General features: G+C 36.6%; 1 protein-coding gene across 3 annotated transcripts in view; it reads right to left on the reverse strand.

Annotated features, from left to right (window-relative positions):
• Positions 1–4,629: 4,629 nt before the first annotated feature.
• Positions 4,630–27,699, reverse strand: part of SLCO1C1 (solute carrier organic anion transporter family, member 1C1) — a 51,045-nt gene continuing 27,975 nt past the window's right edge. The window contains exons 10-15 of one of the 3 annotated variants that reach the window (XM_014542352.1): positions 21,820–22,015; positions 16,500–16,665; positions 12,439–12,623; positions 9,222–9,286; positions 6,952–7,066; positions 4,630–5,427 (exon numbers count right to left, since the gene is read on the reverse strand). In XM_014542352.1, the coding sequence (XP_014397838.1) occupies positions 5,205–5,427; positions 6,952–7,066; positions 9,222–9,286; positions 12,439–12,623; positions 16,500–16,665; positions 21,820–22,015 (950 nt within the window). In that variant the 3' untranslated portion in view covers positions 4,630–5,204. Of the gene's footprint in view, positions 5,428–6,850; positions 7,070–9,221; positions 9,287–12,438; positions 12,624–16,499; positions 16,666–21,819; positions 22,016–27,699 lie in introns of all 3 variants that reach the window. The other 2 variants (XM_005869579.2, XM_014542353.1) reach the window with 2 other exon arrangements.

Raw genomic sequence — 27,699 nt, forward strand, 5'->3', positions numbered from 1 at the left:
TGTTGTTATTATAATTTGGAATGTTTTATTCTATTTTATTTTATAAAAAGGTTACTTAGGATTTTTCATTCCATTTTATGTATAACAGATTTAGCTAAGTAGTTAGTTGCTTGATGTTTATGGTATAACTAGCCTTCTTTACCAAAGTCTGGTTTAGTTTGTTCAGCTGGCTCTCTAGATGTTTCTCAGGAGGTGATGGGAGTACCTGTGAATGGTTATCATTTGACTCCTCCTTTTCAAAGTTGACACTTCTTTTTTTAAATTGAATTTATTGGTATGACATTGGTTCACAAAACTATATAGGTTTCAAAAGTTGATACTTCTTATGTCATTTTTTTTGTCTGTTACAAAACTCGGGGATATTTATATGTACCATATATTTTATGGTTTCTGGTCTTAAATCTTCAATAAATTTCCAAAAAGATAAATTGAATAGGCTATACTCCCATATTATAAATGTGATTAATCTAAAAATTAAAAGATAAGCTTAAATTAAAATATCCACACATAGAAATATTTTAAATCATTCTTTTAGAGAAATAGGAATTTTTAAGCGAATAGGAAATCAAGAATGCATTTGTAAACAATTAGAAAAACATCACTGGTACTGCAGCATGGCAAACTTTTTGGGTTATAAACAAAGCTGCATGTTAAGGTATATTGTTTTCATTACTAAGCTAGAACATACAGTTATAAGACAACAAGTCAAGAATTTAGGTAAAGATTGTCTTAAGCGTGCCTCAAGGAAACAGAAGGAAGAAAATAATTAAAGCAAAAAACAAAAAATAATCAGTTAGCAAAGAAACAGAATCCAACAGCCATTTCTTTGACACTTCTGATGATACCAGTTTCTGATAAACATAATACACAAAAATGACAAATCCAAGTATACAATACCCTCTTTCTCTAAAATCAATAAAAACATATTTAAAAAAGCGACATAACTAATCAAAACTTTTCAAGGTATTTCTTAAAAAGGCTAAAAACATTCTTTCAATTGTTAAAGAAATAGATAATTCCTATGCTATAAAATCTTTTTCCAAAACATTAAAAAAGAAATAGTTTTCTAGTTAATTTTATAAAACTGCATCATCCTGATACCAGAAGCCAATAAAGATTGCAAAATAATTAAAAAGGAGGATAAAATTGTGTTTTCCAAATACTGTCTTGCATTGAAAATTAATTAGATCCAAGACTTGCTAATAAAAAAGTGGATTTAATGCCACATCCTCTTTAGGAGAATGGCATTGTACATCGTCATAGTAAAGAATCTGAGAGATTCTGAAGTCATATGAGAGTATCACTAACTCAACATGTTCCAAAATTGTTCAAACATCAAACATATTTTACATCACATCTATTAACATTTAAATACATTAATGTGCCTCTATTGCCTGGTTCAGAGGAAGTCCTCCTTATTAAATTTTCCCCCCTCTCTTACTCATTCTTTTTTATTCATTTTTTTTTTCAATTGCATTTTACATTCACTACTCATTCTTTTTTCTAATGAAGTTTTATGGCTTCAACAGTAGATGAAGTCAATCTTAATCATAACCATTCAGGCCTTTCCTAGATCTAATGTTTACAGAGTTGACTAAAAATGTTATCATTGTTGACAATGTAAAAGTAAAGGCACAACTAACAGAAAGAGGGAGATGAACACAAGTTTGGACACTCAGAGGTAAGAGAGGGAACTCTAAGAACTTTATTTTTTAAAGTGGGAAAACACATGATGCTTTTCATGTTTATTAAACAGGAAATGGATGGAAGTATTGATGTGACATTTGAAGAACTCATACTAGTGACCTCACTGTGTGCAGATAACAGAGGAAGAACAACTAAGGATGAGTGACATTAGTTGAGATCTATCAGAATCAATAGATAGTGCCCCAAATTAATAAATCAAGAAAATGGTATGTGCATATTATTTAAAGATATGGAAGTAACCATCAGAAAAAGTTAACAAACCAAACTGGTTAGAAGTAATTGCTTTTGAGGAATAGAGAAGTTGGGGTAAAGGACTGTTACTTTTCGTTTTAAATCTTTTTGTACCATTTGATTTCTTTCAAAACATGGGCATGTTTTAGTATGCTAAAACGTTTCTAATGTAGATGTATAAGATTAACACTTAGTAAACTTAGAGGAAGACAGCAAATTTGGATATAGATTAACATAGACATAATGTGGCTATTTGGATGTGATAAACCCTAGTTTAAATCTTTGCTCTACCAACTACTAAAACTTGCTGACTTAGGACAAGTCACTAAAAGTCTCTAAGCCTCAGTCTCTTCCTCTGAAAACTCAGAAATTACTAGTATACCTAGCATGTAAGGTTCTTTTGATCCTTGAAATTGAGATAATGTGTCTAACGCTCTCAGCACATCAGGAAAGTGCTTAATATTGTTTCATTGAATAGTTGCTATAAAAATTATAAAAGCAATTATTATTCCCAAGAATATGTTATAGTCAATTTATTCTTTCAATCTCCCTTTATGGATGAGTGTATACATATGTAATATTTAAGTGGAGATTTCTTAAATGCTAATGGTCACAAATGTTCCCCCAGCTGTTTTTAGAGGTTTCAGATGATTTGTTTTTATTACCTGCTTTAGAGGCATAATGATGTAATGGAAGAACCCAGCATTAGTTTGACTGCCTCCACCCTGGGCAAATCATTTAACCCAATTTAAGTCACTCCATTTATAAAATGATATTGCTGGAGCGTTATTTGTCTGAAGATTGTAGTGAATCAGATGTTCATCTGAGGTGCTAGTCAACTCTAGGGGCCATGGCGGTAGAAAAAGGAAATAAAGTGGCCCATTGAACATGGAGCAATTGTGGGATCCCACATGTCAGTCAAGGCCTGACCTCTAATGTTTGGCTCTGGGGCTGAGGGAATATTTTTGACCTCTGAAATGGGGCTTGGTTTGTTAAAAAAAAATCATGTGCTTTCTGAGGCATAATAAGCCTGCTTGCTTCTGTCAGATGAATTTACTCATCTAAAATATCAAGGTGCTGTTTAGTAAATTCAATTCCCTTCTTATGCCACATGACTGAGTTTAGAATGTATATAATTCCACTGTTGAATTAATGGTTATGCATAAAATATGCTTTCTTTTCATTGACATTCAGTGTTTTTATAAAAAAAATCATTTGATCATCCTTTAAGCCAATTTTTATTTTTTTTAACTTATTCAGGAGTAAATTGGATAGGATCCTATTTAGAAATTTACTTGCAAAGTAGTTATTTTTCAGGATATTGCTACAAAAAGCTTTGAAAAATAAAGAGGATGTGGGAGACAGGATGAGGAACCTGAATTTTAATTGCACCTCTACAAAGCAAACTCTTGACAAGTGTACTCACTCACCCATTCGGTAAATATTTGCTATGGGTAAGATTGATATTCAGATGACAAAAAGTATTCCTGCTTGCAAGTTATTAGGGCAGCAGCTGGTCTGAGGTAGGCCTGCTGGAAACAAAACATAAGTCTATTTTCATCTTAAAAATAGTAAAATATGAAAAAAAAAACACCCTGGCATCACCAATTAAAATTAAATGACAAAATTAATAAATATTTAAAGGAATTTTTCTGCTCTTCATCCCCAAACTTTCCATCTCCAGCTTTTTCCGTTCATATTCACAGGACTGGTATATAAAGGAAAAATTAAAAGACCGCAAACCATTTCGTTTGCATTTAATTCTCCCAGTGTGTGAGTAAGGCTACTGTTTTTTTGAGCTGGACCTTTTTGTTGGATTTAGGCTCCATGACACGCCTCAAAAAAAGACTCCTTGTTTATTGTCCTGTTTGTTCTAAAGGCTGCCGAGACTTATACAATTTCAAGATTCCACTGGGGTGGACTCCACATTAAGGTCTGCTTTCCTTGGGAGGGCCAGGCCCTCTTGTGCAGCAGTGATGGAGAAAGAAAAACGCAGCACAGAATTGAGCTGAAGGTTAAAGATGGTGGACTGCCATACCGACTATATCTAGCCAGAGAAGCACCAGAAAGCTGGCAAGGAGGAAATGCCTGGCTTCACTTTTTCATTTGCAGAGAAACAGAGAGCTCTCTGGCAGGCAGTACCGGCAGCAGCCCTTGGCCCAGAAGCCCTTGGGCCCTGTGATAGGTGCCAGGGAGAGCACCAAAAGGAACCACACCGATCAACCCATCCCTCTGACTCCTGCTATAACACCCACATTTACTGTACACGTTCAGAAATTCAACTTGCAAATATGTGTTAGGATGACATCATGTGCATAAGTCTGGAGCTGCCTACATACATTAAGATAGGAGCAGGATTGTATTTAACATTATTTTTTAATTCATTGAATTCATAGAAGAGCAATCAAGCATATGAATTTTAATTTGATTACTTTACAACCACGTCACTTGAAATGTTGCACACAAAACACAGGTGATGAATGGTAGAAGAGCTAATAATGCAAAATTTAAATCCCCCAAGATCATTTGCCTCTATACATTTTTTAAAATATATATTTTTTATTGATTTTAGAGAGAGAAAGGGAGGAGAGAGAGATAGAAACATCAATGATGAGAGGATCATTGATCGGCTGCCTCCTGCACGTCCCCTACTGGGGATTGAGCCTGCAACCTGCGCATGTGCCCTTGACTGGAATCGAACCCAGAACCTTTCAGTCCATAGGCTGATGCTCTATCCACAGAGTCAAACCAGCTAGGGCACCTCTATACACTTCTATATCAATTATTGCATTTCAAAAGAAAGGAGAAGCTTAAAATGAAATTTTCTTCTACATGTTTTGACTCCATCCAACATCATCATCATTAAGGTGATAGTTGAAGGATGCCAAGATATGGTTCAAATTTTAACAGTATTCTCGTATCCTAGACAAGTATCTCAGTATAAAATTTACTTTGAACATAGCTATTACATTATGGGGACAATTGTTCTACTAGGAATAGAGCTAATATGTCAATGGGCATAAGGTAAAATTAAGCAGAATGACTAATGAATATAAACGATTCGTATATACATTAAAAAGTTTCACTTCATCATCTATATTTTCTATAATATGATTAATTATATTCATTATCAGATGCATTACCTAATACCTAGGATAAAAAAACAAAGTAGAAATGTTTAGAAAGGATAAAGACTGTTCACATTGATTAAACTTTGCTTGCAGAATCTTCAGAAAATAGAAAAGGTGGCTTGAAGCATCATTTTTCTAAAGCTGTGTTTCCTGGCCTGGCCAGCAGTTGGGTTGCAGTAAGTGATCACTTGTAGTACAATTTTCCTTCCCAATTCTTGTAGACACCATTGTTCTTTCTCTCTTGGTTCTGAAGCTTCTGTGTTTTGAAACATAGTTTTTCTTCAAAGTGAACAGTACTGCAATACTTAAGAAAATGGACATTATTCCCAGCAGCATAGTTAGTCCCAGATATATGTGCCTAGAAGAAGAGAGAATCTCAGTCTTAATTATTGTAACTATCCAACTTCAAATAAAAGGTGAAAGAAAGGTCATACTAGCATTCAATAAATATTAATACCAGTGAAAACCATCAATATCAACAAAAATACCATGAGAATGGTTTCTTTAAGAATGCAGATTCAGTCGCTATAAAAGGCCTTTCTTTGAACATATGAGACTATTTCAGGCAGTATGCTTGCATCAAGTAACTTTTTAGTAGTATTGTCATTTTCAGTTACTACTAATTTCATAATCATTTACATGCTGTCTGTAAATTAGTTCCTTAGACCATATCCCTGTTTGCCCAAAACAGTGCCAGTTTATTGCAGTGTTGTCCCAGGGCAATTTTTAATAGTGCCCCCTTTCACTCTCAAATGTGTCTGGGTTGGAATAATAAATCACGTGCTTACCCTTGAACCTTGCCCAAAATTCACTTATACAGAAAAACTGCAAGAGGCAATGTTAAGGGGGAATCAGAGCTCTCAGTAGAAAATAATGGCTTAAGAATAAACCATTATTAAATCAGTTTCTTCCATGAGAAGCCTGGAGTTCTACATTCTGTCATAAGATGTGAGGGTGTGGAAAGACAGGCTGAATGATCCTTTCGATCACCTTGTACAGACACTCAGAGTCTCTGATTGAGGTATACTGTCTTTACATGGAAATGAATAACAGCCTTAGCAAATGTGGGTGAAGCTGAACTCTATTCCCTTTCAAAGACCAAAGTACATTCTCACATGACATCAAAGTCTGTTAAATCAAACAAACTTATTTAAGAGGATTGGCTCCCACATCCAGCTTCCAACTTCCATGGCTCAGCACCAGGTTTCTTTCTCTAGAAAATGTTCAGATTTTAAACCTTAAAAAAAAATCACTCTTGCTTCTAAGCCATTGAAGCATTGCTTTAAGCAATAAGGGGACTAAATGTTTGATGAATTGGACTGAATGATGCCATAGTGAAAAAGCCATGCCCCCCAGCCCCATGCACACTCACACTCACAGAGAAAACCTTTTACTTTTATGCATTTCAAGTACTGGAATAATTGAACATCAGTTTGGCAATAAAAGCCGGATAGATTTAGAGCCAAATCCAACTCTGGCCCAGGGGGATGATAGCTGACGTAAATGGGACAGTTTGGCTCCGTTTGAAAAAGAATGGAAATAAACCCAAAATATGACCTAAATTTAAATGCCTCTGAGTTTCAGGGGATTACTCATTTGTGTGCATAAACTTTCAGAATTCTACTCTATTCTGGAATCTTATGTCATATTTTTTTTTTAGTGATTACTCATTAAAAATGCAAGTTAAGATTACGAATGGGGAAAATTAAAAGTATAGCCAAGTAATTAAATGGTAATAGAATTATTCTGTAAAACAGGCTCCTTGATTAGACTATCCTTTTTCTTACAAGCAGTGAGATGACTTGAGGAAGTTAGTGCTGATTGCCGGTGCAGACCTGGGAGGAGATAACCCTGAGATGTGGGAATGAGTTTGATACGGTACCTAAATGCATGTGAATCATACAATCTGCAGGATCCTCTGCTTCCACATCTTTTAAATCCCCATTTGAGGCACGAAGTGTCAATCAAAACTCCAAAATATACGGGAGCTGGGATGCCTGCTGTGAGAAAAACAAATAATTGCTGCTAAAAATATATGCACATCTTTTTGATTACCCTATAATGAATGACTATCTGGAACCACTTCCTTTCAGTCCAAAAATTACTGCTTTGGAGATACCAGGGCATCTGTAGGCGACCAGAACATGCCACCCCCAATATGCCTCTGGTATAAAGATTATTTTGAACTGGCTATTTTGAGACACAGAAACACAGGAGAAGCTCTGAAGACCGGGCACAAGTTTCTTTTTTCCTTTTTAAAGGGAAATTTACATTTATAAGGAAATCTCCATTTGTAAGGGTGCCTCCCTTCCTAGGAAGATAAGGAAGGACTCTAGGATCTAGAAAGAATCTAGTGATTCTATTATGCATAAAATCCCATAAACATGAAGAGCAATTCGTTAAATATAGCTAACAGCCAATTGGGATTATTTGGTGTCTTAAATAAAATTTCACTCTTCATATGTATTGTCCAATTTAATAGGTTGTTTACTACTTAAAAATATTTAGTTGATACCTAACTTCAATTGCTCTTAATAATGTGAAGAAAGGCCAAAAAAAAAAAAAATCCAAATGCTGGCAAACTTCTGTATATGTTTTAAAATTTTCATAATAGCAAATTTTCAAACATTCACAAAATTAGAGAGGATGATGTAATAAACCCTCATGTGATATCAATAACTTCAACAAAGCTTAACATTTTATCAGTATTGTGTAGTCTACCTCCAGACCCAAACCTCCCTTAACCCCCCAAAACTTTTTTGGTAAATATTTTAAGAGAAGTCTCAGACATCATGTCAGTTCCCTTCTGTGTCTTTCAGTATGTATCTTTAACTGATGACATTTTTAATCATACCTCTTTACAATGACTCTTTAATCTTATCAGAGATTCATATTCATGCTAAGAGATATTAAGTCAGATCAGACAGAGAAAAACAAATATTGTATGATCTCACATGTGGAATCAAAAACAACAACAAAAAACAAACAAAAAATCCCCAAACTCACAGAAAAAGAGATCAGACTTGTGGTTATCAGAGGCAAAGATGGGGGAAGGGGTTGTTTCCCCAATTTTATCAGGATTATATTGTATCTTCATATATTATACCCACTTTATGTCAAGATCTATATAAACCAAAAAACAGACTTTTTTAAAGCTCTGAGTTTATTTTTCTCCCTGATAATTCTTTTCTGTTTAATTACAGAGAAACATTTAGGATTGTTTCACTTTTTTCTTACTAAGAACAGAAAACGTATCTGACTCATTCACATTATTTCCTATGAGTTTTAATTAATGCATAGTGAAAAATCTAGTGGTCAGAAAAAAATTCCAATTACATTTAAAAAATCATCCATACTGCTTTGATTGAATGATCTGATCTTTCTACCAAAATGATATATCCTAGCATTGAGAATAGCCCAAAATAATTCCTCCCATTTTAATAACTGATAAAATTACATTTAGGCTTTAGCCTTTCTTATTGATTCACATTTTGGCTTTTCTCTCAGAGGGATCTTCTATAACAGCAGTGGTTTTTTGTTTTGTTTTTTGTTTTTTACAATAGACCAATGCTGGAACGGTTTTTTTGTTTTGTTTTGTTTGTTTTTTGTTTTTTACAATAGACCAATGCTGGAAGAGACAAGATTGCTAAACAAAAAATGGCATTATTCTCACAGATTCATTTTATTATAACATGGGCCCAAGCACTGACTCTCCATAGATCAGCAGTTCTCAACCTGTGGGTTGCAACCCCTTTGGGGGTCGAACGACCCTTTCACAGGGGTCACCTAAGACCATCGGAAAACACATATATAATTACATATTGTTTTTGTGATTAATCACTATGCTTTAATTATGTTCAATGTGTAACAATGAAATTGGGGGTCACCACAATGAGGAACTGTATTAAAGGGTCGAGACATCCTTGGGAGTTTGACCCACTGCCATAGATACTTCTGAAACAAAGGAAGAGAGAAGTCAAGGAAAGGAAGGAGGAAAGGGAGGAAAAAAGGAAGGAAGAAAAGTAAAAAGAATAGGGACCTAACCACCTATATCAGTCAGTTATGTATGATAATTCTGTAAAAATATTTAGAAAAATATTCCAAATATTTTTAGGTGATGGCTACCATACTTAAAACATAGATTATACTTACCAAGAACTCTTATTGCTAAGGTGTAGATACCCAAGGCAAAAGATTTAAGTTGTGGCTTAATACACCTAAAAGCAAGAAAAGCACTATTACAAATATATATGTGTATTTCACTAAAGCAAATAATAATGTTAGTGACAATCTACTTAGCACATGTGAAGTGATACTAGAATTCAAGTAGCATTTATGGAGATCCCACTAGTGTCCTAGCATAGGGAAGGCAAATTAGGCCAAATTAAAGGCAATGCATCAAGGAGCTTATAGTTAACATTCCTAGAAGGTAAATCAGCCCTACATGACACATTCAAATGGCGTTGGGTAAAGTAAAATCATGTTTAATCAGCAAAATAACAAAGACACAAAAAACCCCCACAATCTTCTAAGATAGTGCAAGAATTTGAGGTGACAATAAAGAATTAATAACCTATAATTAGTTTTTGTGGTTTTGATCTAAAAGCAAAGGATTATATTGATCTGGGTTGATACAATCACAATCACTGTGGCATGTATTTGTGCTAAATAGTGGACACCTGAATTTTTCAGCCAAGTTCAAGAAAATCTAAAGTAACAAGAGCATCCTAATATGACTGAATAGCTTTAGCTGATTGGTCTGTGGCTTTTAATAGTAATAAAGTTATATAACTATTGAGTGTTAACCATGGTACTAAGTTCTTTATATCTTTAATTTCATTTAGTCTCCTCTTTAAAAGAGTCAAAACCCACAACTTTTCTCCTTCAATCCAAGGACATTTATCTCCTTCTTACGTCAAAATACTGAGTGGTTCATTTGAGGAACTGGCAATAAGGAAAACTCTTCCTCTAGTAGCCTGATTATTCATTTGGTCCATTAACTACTTGGCACAGTGTAAGAAGATGTGGAAAAAATAGCCACCCATGAAGAAAAATCCTGGCCTGAGAACTCTGGGTCAATGATTTCCCATCTTTTTGAACCCACGCTCCCATTTGAAAATGCAAATATCTCATGCTGTCCTTACACTTTTTTCCAAAAAAGCATTTGTAGATGTTAGGTCCTATTTATATTTTTAAATCAATTTCTATAATATAAACTGCAGGAAATTCAAGATGTATACAATCCTTTTGATTAGTTTCATTTTATAAAAACTAAATATTCATTCTCCTATATGTTAATCAATGTAAAATCTAAAATAATCTAATCTACCTCATTAAAGAATTGTTTCTAATAGAATTTGATTTTTTGTTTAATAATTGTATTACATTTGTAATATTTTTAGGTTAGTTTGATTAACTGTATATTAGTAATATTTGTGAGGCTAATTAAATTAGGAAGAAAATTTTCTTACAAAATACTGGTTATAAAACATTTTAAAATTTGAATTTATGTACATTATAATGGAGATCTATGACAGGAGAGTAAATAACAAGTCTTTAAGTATCTATAGATATAAAAGGCTAATATGCAAAGTGTCCCCTTGGGAGTTTGACCGGGAGACCGGGAGTTCAATCGTTTGCTATGATGTGTGCTGACCAACAGGGGTTGCCCCAGAGAATTTCGTGCACTGGGCCTCTAGTAAATTGTATTACAACAGAAAGAGAGTCTATAGGGAAGTTGAATGATGTTATAAATTCAAGAAGAAAGAAATATGCAACATTTTGACTATTAAAGATTTTCAAATGATTTTAAATTAGGTGATATTGGTTATCTAATCCGTTTTCTTTAGATCCCATTGGTTACATTTAAAAGAGTGACCTACATTTAAAATCATTATATTTTTAATAGCAATTATTTACAATATACTGGAAATCAATGCTTAGCTACTATTGAACTTAACAAGCTAGAGGCCCGGTGCATGAAATTCATGCACTCAGGGGGGGTCCCTTAGCCTGGCCTGCACCCTCTTGCAGTCCGGGAACCCTTGGGGAATGTTTGAATGCCACGGAGGTGGGAGAGGCTTCCGCCACTGCTGCTGTGTTTGCCAGTCATGAGCCCGGCTTCTGGCTGAGCGGTGCTCCCGCTGTGGGAGTGCACTAACCCCCAGGGAGAGCTCCTGCGTTGAGTGGGATCGACCCAAAACTGGCTCTCCAACATCCCCTGAGGGGTCCCGGATTGTGAGAGGGTGCAGGCCAGGCTGAGGGACCCCACTGGTGCATGATTGGGGTCACGGAGGTATGTGGGAGGTTGGCCAGCCAAGGAAAGGCTCCAGGGCGTGTCTGGCCTGTCTTGCTCAGTCCCAATTGGCCAGACCCCAGTAGCAAGGTAACCAACCTGTCAGAGCGTCTGCCCCCTGGTGGTCAGTGCACATTATAGTGAATAGTTGAATGGTTTAGCATATCATTAGCATATTATGCTTTGATTGGTTGAAGGGACAACCAGACGACCGGACACTCAGAATATTAGGCTTTTATTATATAGGATTTTTAGATGCCCACTTAAAATATGCAAAGGGGTGCACAGTATTAGAAATTATTTCAGCCCTAACCAGTTTGGCTCAGTGGGTAGAGCGTCAGCCTGTGGACTCAAGGGTCCCGGGTTCGATTCCAGTCAAGGGGATGTACCTTGGTTGTGGGCACATCCCAGGTAGGGAGTGTGCAGGAGGCAGCTGATCGATGTTTCTCTCTCATCGATGTTTCTAACTCTCTATCCCTCTCCCTTCCTCTCTGTAAAAAATCAATAAAAAAATTATTTCAGGGTTTTAAAAGCAAAAATGTTTGGAGTCATTAGCACCATATTTGTGGATTAGAATCCTCAATTGATTCAAACACACACACACACACACACACACACACACACACACACACGCCAGAGTAATAATACATAGAAAAATAACCTACATATCAAAGTAATAAAAATAAAAAATTGTGATATTAGATGAGCCTTTAAAGAGTCATATAAACACTACCATTCATAATTCAGTGAAACCACATTTAATCTAAAACAAATTTAGTCTATGCTGATTAATATCACCAGCATTAGAAAGAGCAGACTATATTGATTTAGTGGCTACAGTGATGTAGGCACTAACATTTCTTTCTAGACCAATGGTTTGCAAACATTCCTCACTAGAAAAACTTCTATTCAACCACATTTTTGTATAAGAACCTAATGTAGGAAAAGTATGAAAGTGGAAAGAGGATGTGGGATGTTTCCTAAGTGAGCTATAAGAAATCATGATGATTCCACTGCTCTAGATGGCTATAGCATGTCTTATATTAGAAATGGGAAAGGAGAGTCAGTGTTCACCTCAGAAGCAATATGTATCCAGGTATGCCACCTAGAGATAAAGTATAGGACGTGATGACTGATATTACAAGGAAATACAGAAACATTTTGGGACATTCGTTATCTTTTTGGCATCTGCCCACCATGCCTGAGGAATTTCCTGATTTAGAGGCTTCAATTCCCACACAGGTGCAGTTATGAAATATCTGTAACAAGACAGGGAAAAGTCCAATTACTGAAGTTAAACTTAAATAAAGTTAAAAATAAATATTTATTGTAAAAGTCTTTACAGTATAGTATACAGGCATTATGTAAACAATAGGGAAATATTCTTCTATTTTTCTGTGTTAGAATATATAGAACAAAGCAAAATTTATAGAGATAACATTTTATTATCCAGGCAGCTGATGGTTGATTTACAAACTAATGATCCTACAGAGTTATCTCCCAGCAAATACTACTAAATCCAATTGTACCTTATCTCCTTCTCTGCCCCTTCCAAGTCTAAACCATCACTATTTCTTGCCTTGATTATCTCAATGGTCTCTTTATGCTCAACTTATGTCCACTCTTATCCAACTATTGTGTTTTCCACACAGTAACCGAATGAGCCTTTAAAAAAAGGCAGATTGCATCATTGTTCTTAGCCTTCCAATGGCTTCTTATTATCCTACTAGAGGCCCGGTGCACAAAAATTCGTGCACTTGGGGGGATCCCTCAACCCGGCCTGCACCCTTTTACAATCTGGGACCCCTCAGGTAGAGTCCCTAGGCCTGGCCTGAGATCAGGGCCTATCAGGGCTTTTCTTCCCCAGGCTGCAGGCAGCTGACTCCACCCCCACTGCTGCCACTGCTTGCCATCGGTGCAGCGCTGCCCCCCACTCCCCTGCCACCAGTGGCATCTCTCTGCAGGTGACAGGTGTGGGGTGCGATGGCTTGGCTGGCCTGGGCCTCCCTCTGCGAGGCAATTGCTGGCCGGCTGCACACCTGCCACAGAGTTGCCACTGGTGGCCTGGGCCTCCCTCTTTCTTCGCTAAGGGGCGGGGCCAGCCCTACAAGGGGCCATCTGCCTACCTAATCGCCCCTAACCACTCACCTGCCTACATGATCACCCCTAACTGCTTGCTGAGGGGCAGGGCCAGCCCTGCAAGGGACCATCTGCCTACCTGATCACCCCTAACTGCTGGCCTGCCTACCTGATCTCCCCTAACCACTTGTCTGCCTACCTGATCACCCCTAACTGCTGGTCTGCCTGCCTGATCACCCCTAACCACTTGCTTGGGGGCGGGGCCAGGCCGGCAAGGAGCTGTCTGCCTACCTGATCGCCCCTAACCACTGGTCTCCCTACCTGATCACCCCTAATCACTTTGCCTGCCTGCCTGATTATCCCTAACTGCTTGCTTGGGGACGGGGCCAGCCTGGCGTGGGGCCGTGGTGGTTCTGGTCTCTGGTTGTTCTGGTTGTTATGCTTATGGCGGCTGGCCTTTTATTATATAGGATATAATATAGGATATAGTAAAAGGGTAAGATGCAAATCAACCGAACTGTGGAATGACTGGTTGCTATGATACGCACTGACCACCAGGGGGCAGACGCTCAATGCAGGAGCTGCCCCCTGGTGGTCAGTGCACTCCCACAGAGGGAGCGCCACTCAGCCAGAAGCCAGCTCATGGCTGGCGAGCACAGCGGCAGTGGCGGGAGCGTCTCACTCCTCCGCGGCAGCACTAAGGATGTCTGACTATCGGTGGGGAGCGGGCCTAAGCGGTCAGTCAGACATCCCCCGAGGACTCCAGGACTGTGAGAGGGTGCAGTCCGGGCTGAGGGACCCCCACCCCCAGTGCACGAATCTCATGCACTGGGCCTCTAGTACTTTGTATAAAATCCAAAATCCTTAAAGTGGCTTATGCATGGTGTATGATGTAGCCCCTGGATTCCACTCAGAACTGACTGCTCAATGATTTTTCCCTTCTCCTCCTGCTTCAGCCACACACATGGGTTTCCATCATGCCCTTGTCAAGCCTCAACATGGCGAGTTTACCCATGCTTCATTGCTGTTTTCTTTTCTGGGCAGCTCTTCTAGGTGGCTCCATGGCTGGCATATACACCATACGTCTCTGCTCAGATATTTCATTAAAGAGAGCTTCCATGATCACCCATTCAAAATAATACCCCCATCTCTCCACCCTTTTATCCTCACTCCTCTTTTCCTCACAGTGCTTATTGCTACCTGTTAGAATAATATATAATCATTTATTTTTAACTATGTATCTTCACTAAAATGTCACCTTTGACAGAAATTGTCAGCTTTGTCATCATTTCACATCTATAGCCCCAAATAGGTTCTTAAGCATTCAAGAAAAATTTGTTAAATAAAGAGGCAAAATTTGAGGATATGACATTTATAGTGGTTACTAGGAAAAAAATCTTCTGAGAAATAAAACTCAACTTAATTGTGGACAGAAAAGCAACTTTAATAATCTCTTATCAGTTTATTTCTGTAAATTTCATGTATGAATATATACATATAAGTTGTCATTTTTATCACAGAAAAGTTTGTGAATTTTTAGATAAACAGTGAAATAAAGGTAGCATTTCCTTTTCAAGAAAGAGAACAATAGAGATTTTTTTTAATGTCAGGTAAAAAGCTTTTTAATCTTGACTGTCTTTCACTAGATATGTGAGTTTTAGGCATCCCTTGTATTTCAGTGCCACAGTTCTCACATGAAGAAAACCAATAAAATAATACCCATCTACTCGAGGAAATAATGTTTAAATGTGAGTTTGTTTTTAAAACACCTCTCTTAGTCCCTGGCATGCAATGTCTTCAATAAATGGAGCTCTAATTAAACAACTGTTTTTGCTGAAGCAGTTGTTTGCAAAAAGTAGTGGCTGAACGAAAAAAGAATTAAAAGGAAAGAAAGATGAAAAGGGATGGAAGGTGAAAACTGAGATTTCAGATGGGAGGGAAGTCTTACTTACTATTGCTAGAGACTAATTCTTTATGTTCTGAATAAAATGTTAAAATAGCAATAAACAGAGAGGAAATCAAAGTATTACTCTGTGTCTGCAGAAGTGTTTGCCTAAGCATTCTCCTATTGTAGACAAGCATGTGTAAATATATGTGTGTTTATTTTCAGCCCTGTAGGACTATCAAATACAGGCAGATCTCATCAGCCACAGTACAAAGCCACCTGACCACTGTGCAGTATACACAGCGGATATGAGGAAGAGTCTGTGTTTGAGTAGGAATGTGAAGGTGTGATTAGGGGGATGAGTCTGTTAATAATGAAGTACATAAAACCCTTGGTTTTCTATCTATATTTCCAACCTCATCTTCCTCTTCCATCCTAGAGGAACCCTTCATTCCAGTCACCAACTCTTGATTACACAAACTGGCTTGATTTTTCAGGAGGAGCAGTCCCAGAGACATCAACCTTCTCAAAAACAGATTCCTGACCCTTGGGTCTAGACCTCTTAGGCTAGCCTTCCTAACACTGACCTCTATTGGTCCCGTCCCTAAAACCATTGGTGGTGGGGTCAGCAGACATGGATCCCAATACAGATCTTATTATATGATCTTACGACTTCGACTTTCTCATTCAAGAATAATATTCCTTAAAAGCAAAATGAGAGAATTAGACTGCATAACTACCAAGCTCATCCTGCCCATTCCATGATTTTAATTCTTAGCCTAATTCTTTCAACAACTCTAGTTTCTTCATGATGATAATATTTCCTATCTCCACACAAGAAAACAAGGGCACAGAATAACATCTCAGTGAGGAGGTGGGTGGAAGAGATTAACCCAAGAATATATACTCATAACCCAGGGACACAGACAATAGTGTGGGGAAGGCCTGGGGTGGGGGGGGCAAAAGGGGGAAAAATGAAGGACATCTGTAATACTGTTAACAATAAAAAAACAAATAAAATAAATAAATAAAAACAAGGGCAGAGTAAGAGCCAGGGTTCCTACCAGTGTGGTCTGATTCTGGGTTGGCCCCTGAGCCCTACCCCCATAGACTTGTATAGTTACATATTGTTTCAGGCCCATGGGTACACACTTTAGGGAAGATTTCTTACAATAGTTTTTCCACTCCTGGTGGAGGTTTGACAGCCAGCAAGACAAGCTGATGCATATGTGATTCCATTTTCACCACACATGGGTTCCCACTTTGTCTCTGAACATTTGCATCTTGAGTTGCAATCTGAAAAGAGAGCTCGTTCATGATAAGAGACAGGTTTGGTTCTGAAAAGAAATGTAACAGCATAAAATATTACCTCTTAGCAGGCAGTAACCTAATATTTTTAAAAATCAATGTTCTGGAGTGATACAAATGGCACTGCCAACAACGTTTCCCTTTTGGAAACATAATTCTCATTAGAAATATTAGCTTCTGATCATTAAATGTGAGACCAGCCACCAAGAATAGCATTCTTTTAAAAGTTATCTCTAGAGATTTTTAACTGCACATAATACGGTTTTTTATTAATGTCTATTGCCTCTAGAATCTTCTCATATATTTCTATGCAAAGACGTATGAAAATGGCTACAAGGCAGAAAAGTAAACTTTAGAGGATTTTTGACAGTACTTAAATGCATAGTAAATGGAGTGTGTGTAAATTTCCTTCAGAGTTGTTTAAACATCAGTAGAATTGGCATTGCTAATGGTATGGTGAAGAAAACAAGAGTCAGGCAGTCAACATTTCAACAGACTTTCAACATCTATAGCATATCTTATTAGTGTATATCTGACTGATAAATGCCTTGACAATTCATCTAACTTTTCTTTCTCCCACATATCCTCCCACCGTTTGGAGCTCTTCCAAATCTTTTGACTTTATTTCACATGCTTTTTAAAATGACTTACCCATTTATTTATTCATAAAACATTTATCGGAAGCCTTCCAAGTACTTGCTTTGGGAGAAGACGGCTAAAAATACGAATGAGACAATATCTGCCCTCAAAAAGCTGGCTTTTTAAGAACAGTTAACATGACCTAATTTTGGTTGTCTTTTCTTATTTTTCCCCTCTCTTTTGTTCTCTCTCATTCATTGTATTTCCATTTTAATCTGTACAAGAATTCCTTCTCCCTCACTTCTATTTCTTCTCACCTGAATTATCGAATCCTCCTATACTTATTCTCCTTACCCTATTCATATCTCTTTATTCTTCTATGGGTATACGTATACAGTGGTATGTCTCTTCTATCTGCTCCTTAATTAGCACCCATTGGCCCTTCATAATTCATTTTTTCCTCTCCCATTTTGAATTTATTTATTTGCTTATTCTCTTTGCCCACTTTTTTTTTTTACAAAAATTGAGAAACTTAAAAACACACACATAAGCTGTCATGTACTCTCACTGATAACTATTTGTTTTATTCATTTCTGTATCACTAACACCAAAAACAATTCCTGATACATAGTAGGCTAAGAAACAAGATTTTGGTAAAGCAATCAATTAAAAAATGGTACTCTATTTTGGAGAAAGAATCAATCATTTTGACCCTTCCCTCTGAAAGCTATTTCCTATAATAATTGTAATAATAATTTCTTAATTGATGTAATATCCTATCTAGTAGGACTGCTATAGATTTGGTCACTTGAAATGTAAAAAGAAAGACCTCTGAGATGTCTCCAAACAAAATGAAAGAGTATTTAACTAGGTCTCCTGACAAATCATACAGGAATATTTCATTCTATTCCCTTCCATAAGGCATCACTTGTTAACAGACTGTTCAGTAGTAGCTGAAAGTATCAATATGTGCCTCTGAAAGCCTAGAATCGGGCACTATCAATCCTGAGATCACAGAAGGATGGAGCTGAAAGGAATCTGGTTGTGATCATGTCCACAGTGGGCAGATAATTTGCTCAAATCTCAAGGTTTATTAGTGACAAATTATAACCCTTACAAGTCTCTGGATTCTAAATTCTTGTCTCACAATAGATTTATCCTCATTATTGCAGAAGCAGCTTTCTTCCTTCCACTACCTCATCTAAAGGTTCTTGACAATGTTCCTGTTGAGTGTCCAGAATCACAGTGACTCAGGGGGATCCCTGGGGAGCAGGTTGTATTTTATAAGGCCAATTATTTTATGTTAATGAAGGTAAGTTAAATGTATCACCTAGGGCAATCTTGATGGAGAAACTAATTGCACACGTGGTTTTTAAGAAGGATGTGTTGCCAATGGAGTTGTTTAAAATTGTAATTATGAGTTTTATCAAATATGCCAGGATGTTTATATTCAAATGAAATTTGCTTTCAAAATAGTCAAGCTGGGAGGGGACAGACTTCCCCAGTGATGTTGCAATTTTTTTTGGTTGCTTCCAATAGCAAAGCTACTCTTATAGGCTAACTCAGTGCCATTGTTGAGAATATTTTTGAAAGCAAAAGAAGAGTTTTAGAATATTTTAAAGAATGATGGCATTATTTCAATGCAGTTATAATCTTTTAAGATGAGTAATTTTAAGGGCTAGTATTCATGTAATAAACATATTATTTTCTATTAATTTAATAACATTTATGTTCTATTCTAAATATTTTTATAATAAAACTAGAGGCCTGGTGCATGAATGAAATTCCAGGGGTTGGAGTGGGGGTGGGAGAAGGGTGGTCCCTCAGCCTGGCCTGCACCCTCTCCAATCCAGGACCTCTCGGGGGATGTCCGACTGCCGGACATACCTCTCGCAATCCAGGACCGCTGGTTCCTAACCACTCGCCTGCCTGCCTGCTTGATCGCCCCTAACTGCCCTCCCCTGCCAGCCTGCTAACTGCTCTCCCCTGCCAGCCTTATCGCCCCTAACTGCCTCTGTCTCAGCCCCTGCCACCGTGGCTTTGTTTGGTAGGACATCTGGAAGATGTCTGGTTTATTTAGCATATTACCCTTTTATAATATAGATCATTATAAATATTTTATACTAAAATGTTATACTTTTAACATGAACTTCAAAAGTTTGCTATTCATGTCTGTTTATGTGTTGCTTTTGTCTTACAGAGAGCATGGCGTTGCAGAAATTTATTATACTTTGAGGAAGCAAACTAACCTTTCTAAACTTAATTTCCTTTAAACAAGAATAACAAAATTTACCTCACAAGGTGTTCTGAGGATACAAGGAAGATACTGAAAGTCAAGATATTTTGTAAATTGCAAAATACAAAGTACTTTACCACTGTCCATTTACTATGAGGATTATAGGGATAAAGATAGCACAAGACTTCTACTCTCTCCAGAATCTTCATGTAATTCCTGTTTATAATTATTGTTCTTAATCTACATTGCTGACTGTTACTAAGGTGATGCTACACTTAGGGAAGTCTAACATTAGTGTGATAACTTCCAGAAGCAGGGTATAAGAACTTTGCATTCATTAATTTTTCTGTACATGTTCAATAACAAAAGTATAACTGATGTTCCCTTGACAATAGGAGAAACTGAGTTAATGAAGGTGATGGAGATTGAAAAATGGAGACAAGACAAGTCAGCTTGGAAGAAAGCATAGGGAAAGAGTTGGAAAGCAAGCAGTAAGCAAGAAGCAGCTGAACCTGCAGGAAACAGAAAGTAATGTTAGAAGCATTGACCTTTGAGCCACAGGTACTTCTAGTCAGTCAGGCAGGTGCAACCAGGAAGGCTGGCATGGCATACAGGAGTGGCTTGATCATTTTTTTAAACCAACAATGTAGAGGTAGGTGGATGGATAAAAAGAGCTGCCTCTGGAAACTCATGTTCAAAGACAGTGATTATAAGGACTCTTGAAGAGAAGGCAAAATAGTTTCTTCAAGACCCAGCCTTAAGAGTGATAGATTCCACTTAGGGATATTTATCTGAGGAAAATGAGAACACATATTGTAAAAGATATAAGCACCCTTAAGTGTATAGCAACATTATTTACAATAGCCAAGATTTGGAATCAACCTGGATATCCATCGATAGATGAATGAATAAAGAGAATGTGAGATATATGGGAATGTTACTCAGTAATGAAAAGAAATGAAATCTGTCATGTCTGACAATGTGGATGGACCTACAGGGAATTGTGCTAAGTAAAATGAGTCAGACAGAGAAAAATAAATACTATATGACTTTACTTGTATATGGGATCTAAAAAAAAACTCCATTAGAAAGAAATGGACAAACAAAACAAAACAGAAATAGATTCATAGATGAGAGAACAAACTGATGGTTGACAGAGGGGAGGGTGGTGGGGAAATGGGTGAAAAAGGTGAAGGAGAATAAAAGGTAATAATTTCAAGTGTTAAAATAAATAAGTCACAGAGATGTAATGTACAGCACAGGGAATATAGTCAATTATATAATACTGACTTTGTAGGGTGACAGATGCTTACTAGATTTACCATGGTGATCAAATCATAAGGTATATAAATGTTGAATCACTATGTTGTACAACTGAAAAAATATACTATTGTATGTCTACTATACTTTTAATTTTTTAAAAAAGAGAGATAGACTCTGGAAGTCAAGAAACTTAATCACACACCCATAGGGATGTCATAGGCCTGAGAGTATCAGTAAGTTCTCTTGGCCAACTGCAAAGAACTAAAGAGAGCTGCCATGTGGGTCACTGGGTTGAGGAATAGAATTGTCTCCTGAAACTTTACCTGATTTGAATACAACAAAGACCCCAAAGGGTGGCATGGAGACGTTCCCAGTGATGGTCAAAGAAAAAAAATACAATTGTTTCCATGAATGGCATATATATTTTGTGCCAGGCAATACTGGACACTTTCACATATGCTATCTTGCTTAAGTCTTACAAAACCTTAAAAGGCAGTAATTACTTCTATTTTTAAATGGGAAAATTGAAGCTGGATTCTATTAAATAACCCATACAATGTCTTTTCACTACGAATGGGAAGAAGGCCAGCACCGGTTTGGCTCAGTGGATAGAGCGTCGGCCTGCGGACTGAGGGGTCCCAGGTTCGATTCCGGTCGAGGGCATGTGCCTTGATTCCGGGCACATCCCCGGTAGGACATGTGCAGGAGGCAGCTGATCAATGTTTCTCTCTCATCGATGTTTCTAGCTCTCTATCCCTCTCCCTTCCTCTCTGTAAAAAAATCAATAAAATGTATATAAAAAAAAGAATGGGAAGAGGATTCAAAGTTTGAATTGTCCACTATTAGGTTGCTGCCCTAAAGTAAGATGTAGGTTTAGCTTTTTTTATATTTCTTTAAGACATTCAAATTCAAAAGAGATGACAGATTTTGGTGACAATTATAACTTTCATGTCATAAATATCATCAGTTATGGAACAATAGAACAATTATCCCCTTTCCATGGCGATGATGGTTAGAAATCAAATTATCTTATTATGAAACTCTATGAAAAATTAATTTGATTAAGCAAGCCAATCTTTTCAGATTATTTCATGAGTGAACATACCCTTGGTAGGAGACAGTTAATCCTGCCACATCAGAGTTTTCACAGCCCAGTGCAAACAGGGAAAGGAATAGGAGGTACCCAAGGACTGATGATCCCAGGTAGATTTTTGCAGCTCCATATATACCGATTCTGAATTTTTTCATTACTATCCCTCCAGAGAATATTCCAAGGGCTACTGCAGGTATGTTGATGAGCCCTGAGGAACAAGAAAAAAAATGTATCTATCATTTTGTGAATCTCTGAAAGAAATCTGAGTACACTCACACAAACTTTCTAAGGAATTATACAAAACTGAAATAGTTCATGACATACTATCAGATGACTTTGTCATTTTATGTTACAGAAATATTCATTTACTATCATCTGCTGGCACATATAAAGAGATTTTGATGAATGTCCAGATTATAGTTTCATGATAGCACAGTCTCAGAGTTCTGACTACACAGTATCTAGCATAGGGCTTGAAATCAATTAATACTGAATGAATCAATGAATCAATGTGTTTCTGGTCCAATCTTAGGTCTAACAGGTACAAATCAAGTAGCAACTGGTGACTATTAATGTTCTTTAAGGTTGTGCATAAAATATAATAGGCACAGGGAATGCAGAGAGTTTTTTTTAAGTCTTTGTTCTATTTTCTGGCTCCCCTAAAATTTGTTTTCATTGAGGACCCAACTCTTAATTTGGTATCCTTCCTAACAAAACAATGTATATTTGATTACTTGTATGTTTATTATTTGCTTATGATGTACTAGCCACACAGCTAAGCATTCAATATTTTATCTATCACAGTTACTCTTCACCATGCCCATAGGAGGTAGGGATATTATCATTTTCACTTCAGAGAGCAATTTGTTTGTGGTCATGGTGACAACAGATTGGAATACAGGGCATCTGATGTCAAGTTCTGTGCTTTCAATCACTACGTTATACTGTCTCTCCTTCAAGGGGCTTAGGGGGCAGTTTTCTTGATCAATAGACGTTCAACCTCCTTAGTCATCAAACAGATGTGGCTTAAAAACTACACTAGGAAGAGGTCTAACAAAGTGGTTGAAAGCTTGGACTCTGGAGTCCTAACTTACTGTGTTTAGATTTCAGTTCTACAGCTTAATGGCTGTGTAACTACAGGTGATTCTCTGAACGTCTCTAAACCTGTCTGCTCACTTACAGTATGGAGCTAATAACTGGTTGAATGACAGGAAAGCTTTTAGCACAGTATCTGACACAAAATATTATTCAGCCAATTTCTTCGTATTCCAGTCTATCAGATTCACAAAGATAAAATACTGTGATGCGGGGAGTGGAACACCTCTACGTCAGAAAAGAGAGAGAAAGGGGCCCTTTGGTGCTGTGTTGGTTGGATTTTAAGTTGGGAAATAATGCTAGAGAACAGAAATCTGGCACTCAACAATCAGCTATTTCTCTACTATTTTAGAATTTCTTTTTATATTGTGTACACACCAATCATTGATGTCCACATTACCTTGAGCTTTTGAGAGAAGGGCAGAAGCTTGTAGAAATCCCGGACAACGAAGGAGGTTTGAGCACAGCAGCTGCTGTGGTGAACAATGATCATGAGTCTCCTGCCTCTGACTCACAATCCGATGAGACATCATTAAATCAAAATTACAATGAGAAGCAAACTAACTTGCTTTTCCCCATTTCTTTCTTTTTAGATTTATATATCCAGTCTCCGAAATAATTTTCTTAGAAACTAAAATAGCAAATACATGACAATCTTTTGCTACATATTATAGCACTTTATTTAAAAAATCTTTTCATCCTGTACTAATAGATAATAAGGGCATTTTATTTCATCTCTTTTGCTTTGATTGTACATTAAGTTAACATTAAAATGATCACATTAGAAATCAACCCACCTTGAAGGGGCATGATCATGAAATTAGTGAAACTGCAAAAAGAGGAGATGTTAATTTTTGCTTCCCCAGCTGAACAGAGGTTTGTGAGTTTGGCAAGAGACTAAGATGAGCATATGGGCCCCTCAAGAGCCAAACATGAGCTAAGAGGCACCTGATTATTATTTTTTTTTTAAAGAGAGCAGATAATAGAAAATAATACAATAAACCTTGTTACTCATGACCCAAGTTAATAAATGCTAATATTTTCTTCCAATTTTTCTGATTGTTTAAATAGCGAATATATAAAGCTGATTCTCTGTTTCAGGTTCTGTCTTCCTTCCCAAGAACTAAGCACTGTCTTGATTTGCTGTGTACCATTTAAGTCCCTATTTTTACCTATACATAGTACTTGGTTTTGCATCATTTCTCACAGGCCCAAGATTGACACAAAAAGAGGGTATATTTTTATTCTCTCTCTCTCAATTCTATCCCCTGAAAGAGGTTTATGAAAAAAAGAAAAAAAACTCCTGAAAACCAGGCTCTGAACAAAAACATTCGGAGAATGTGCTTAGGATTTTGTTTTATTTTGCAAAGTAAAGCTCACACCTGGACATAAGGCGTCAGAGCGTTAAGAATACCCATTGTTCTGTAGCTCCATGATGGCGCTGGATTCCATTGACCTTTCCCTTCCCTATCTGACCTAGAAGAGTCCGAGAATTGAAATGGGGTTATTCTCAGGGCACTGCTCTCTCAGAGTGGATTGTTAAAAGTTAGGACTTTCATCTTTTAACTGACCTTTTAGAGGCCTGTGCTCTTTTGAAACATCCAGGAAGTTCCATGTGTTCTCTTGCCTCCAAGTCCTTCTGCACAAAATATGTACTTTGTTGGATACAATGTCCTTCCAAAACCTCACCCCTCTTCTCATAATTTCATCTTTTAATACCTTTTTATACTTTTGCTCTTGACTTACACTAGTTGTATCGACACCTTCTCCTAGAGATATTTTTCTGATTCCAAGATCAAGGTCTTTTTCTCCGGAGGACTCTGGACTTTGCCTAATTAGAGTATTTAAAACTGCCCCCAACAGCCCTGTGACTCATCTGGAACCACGGTGCACAAATTAGTCATCAAAAAACTTGTTTTTCCCTTAGCCTGAGGCCCTTTGCAGGGTCCCCTGGGCAGCAGCCTTGGTACTTATCACAATGACCTGTTAGCTTGTCTGGTTCACACTTCTCACCCTCTCATCTAACCTTCAAAGCAAGAACTGTGCTCATCATAGGATCCCGTGTTCCTTGCTCAGACAGTTTTCCACAAAATAACGTCCTACATAACTAAACTTAGTTGAGTAAACTAAGTTTATTCATTTATCACCTTTCTCTGGATATGTTAACTCTCATATTTCAAGATGATTAAATTATAACAGATTCCAAAAAAGATAAGTAGGACATTTTCAAATACACTATCTGCTTGAGTCTCCCTTTCCAATTCCCTAGGCGTCTATAAGCTGTCCATGCTGGACCAAGTTGATGGCAAATTTCCTGAATATCAGATAAGATGTACTTCTTGCCTCACAAAGCTTCTTTTCTTTCATCTTTGGTATTTTAAGTCATTTAATGAAATAGAACTTTTACTCTGGTTTCATCATTACTCACTTTTTTTTACACTTACATCATACAATATGTTGACCTTAAAATAGTTGTCATCTAAATATTCTAAATGAAAATGCTAGTTTCAATTTACACTAACATCTTCAATTTATTTCAAGTATTTTCTTTTGCATTAATATATTTACCCAGTCGCTAAAGCTAAAAGAAATTTCAGCTACTTTGTTGTTATTTCATCTCACCCATTCAGATTTAATACCTATTCTTTGTTACTGGCCTAAACAAGAGTTATGAGAGATGTATTAAATGTTTTGAGATGGTCAGTATAATTAACACATAAACTGGAGACTTTGATTCCCATAGAGATGTATGATAGCCTTAGTCATTAAAGTGAAATAGTAATGAGTTATAATCATAGTACTTTGGGATGTTTTCAGAGCTTCTCTCCTAGTGAAGTAAAATTCCATATTATATAATGGACCTTCACACGATTATTCTAAAATTAGAATACATAAATATTAAGATTTGAATTTTACAGAGAGAAAAATGCAAGAAAAAGATTATGGGACTTTTCACACTCTTACAGCCATTTGGGTGCAAAGAAGTAAAGTTAGCTGTTATTCTTGGGCATAATATCATTCTTGGGTATTTTTTCTCACACATTAAGATTATTTTCCATCATCTCACAGATTTTTAATATAACTTTACCTAATTCTGGAACACATCATAATATAATTATTAAATTTGCTATGTTAGCCTAGTCACCAAAAATTAATGTTTTCTATTGTAAGCACCTTTCTCCAAGTAATTATATTATTTTTTCCTTTTCTGTGTGATGCCTCTAAGGTTATCATAATCATTGATTATCAATTGTGTTTACTGGAAACTTATTTAATTAAAAATTTCTAAGAAATTCAGCAAAAATGATTACTATCTGTGTATTAAGAAGGAGATAAAAGATAAAATCATTTGCATGGATGTAGCTTAATAGTAATAGAGAGGCTTAAATGGAAAATTAAACTGTCTATTCAAACTTCTTTCAGCTGAAATTGCAATGGAAAATTTTTAAAAACCACAGAATTAAAAAAAGCAAAATCATTTTATGACATTTTTTTTACTCCTTGAATTTGAAACATTTTTTGTTGTTTATTTTCCTTGCAAAATTAAAGTAGTTAACATAAAAAATGCTATTTCTAAACTTTAGAGAGAATATGGTGAACATACAAAAATATGTAGAACAAAAATAAATTGTCATTGTAACAGCTAGCCTTTGAACACATAGGGAAATTTCAGTTTATTTTTTCCTCTGTGTCATGTCAAATGCCTTCTCCAAGAGTAGAGGGAAAATGTGCTTTCTTATTGCCTCTCCCACATTTCATCACAGAAAGGATCATTATCCATAGCCCAAAGGAAAAAATGAAGGAGAAAAGAGAAATGAGTAAGTCAGAAGAGAAAAAATATTTGTTATATGACAGCTATGTACATTTATGGTGCATTTTATATTTTTAAATCTTTATTTCAACCAAATGATATATTTATTTTCACCATTCTATAGATTATAAAAAAAAAGGTTAGGGATGTTGAATAATAAAATTAAATTAATTTGAACTGATTAATGTTGAAACTAAAAGTTCTGTGATATAGTTTGAACACTTACACTTTAGAGGAAGAATAGTCTAAACAGAGTTTATTAGATTAGCATCTGCTAAGTGCCCATTATCCTAGATTGTTACAGAAAAATTATAATAAGCTCAGGATGTACCCCTCCCCCAAGTTTTCTTTCAGAGACAGATACATAGAGCAATTCTTTAAATATTTTAAAAAGAGTCAGTTATGTTAAACTATTGGAGTCTCCTATCATAAAGGGGTATGTTAAAAAAAGCAGAATATATTTTATGCCTTGAAACAGTAGCATTAAATTAAAACTAAAGTAACTAATCCAGGTTTTCAAAGTATCCAGTTATTTGCAGGGTGGTATTCATGTATTTGTAGATTCTTGTTCTTCATTCTATTCTATGCCCTTGAATATCTTTCTCATTATTTTACTGTATTGCCATGATAGAAACATGGCCCCTTTAAATAACTCAAATGCCAGGAACCAGAAGTCCTTTGATTGCACAAATACACACTTTGTTTTGTAATGCTCACCTTTAACTGTATAAATACCCCCTTTTTATAATTGTAGAGAGTGTTCAGGTAAAATGTCCACTGTTATGAGATTTTGGGTGCACTTGAAAGACATATACCCATTATTAAGAATCCTATATAATAAAGAGGTAATATGCAAATTAACCCTCATGTCCTCACAAGATGGCTGCATACGACCAGGCTGGCAGGGGGGTTAGTGAGGGATGACCAAATGACTGAACAAGCAGGCTGCGTAGGGTGACCAGGCTGGCAGGGGGGTTAGTGAGGGA

Source organism: Myotis brandtii, unplaced genomic scaffold (genome assembly GCF_000412655.1).
Source record: "Myotis brandtii unplaced genomic scaffold, ASM41265v1 scaffold299, whole genome shotgun sequence".
Taxonomy (NCBI): Eukaryota; Metazoa; Chordata; class Mammalia; order Chiroptera; family Vespertilionidae; genus Myotis; species Myotis brandtii.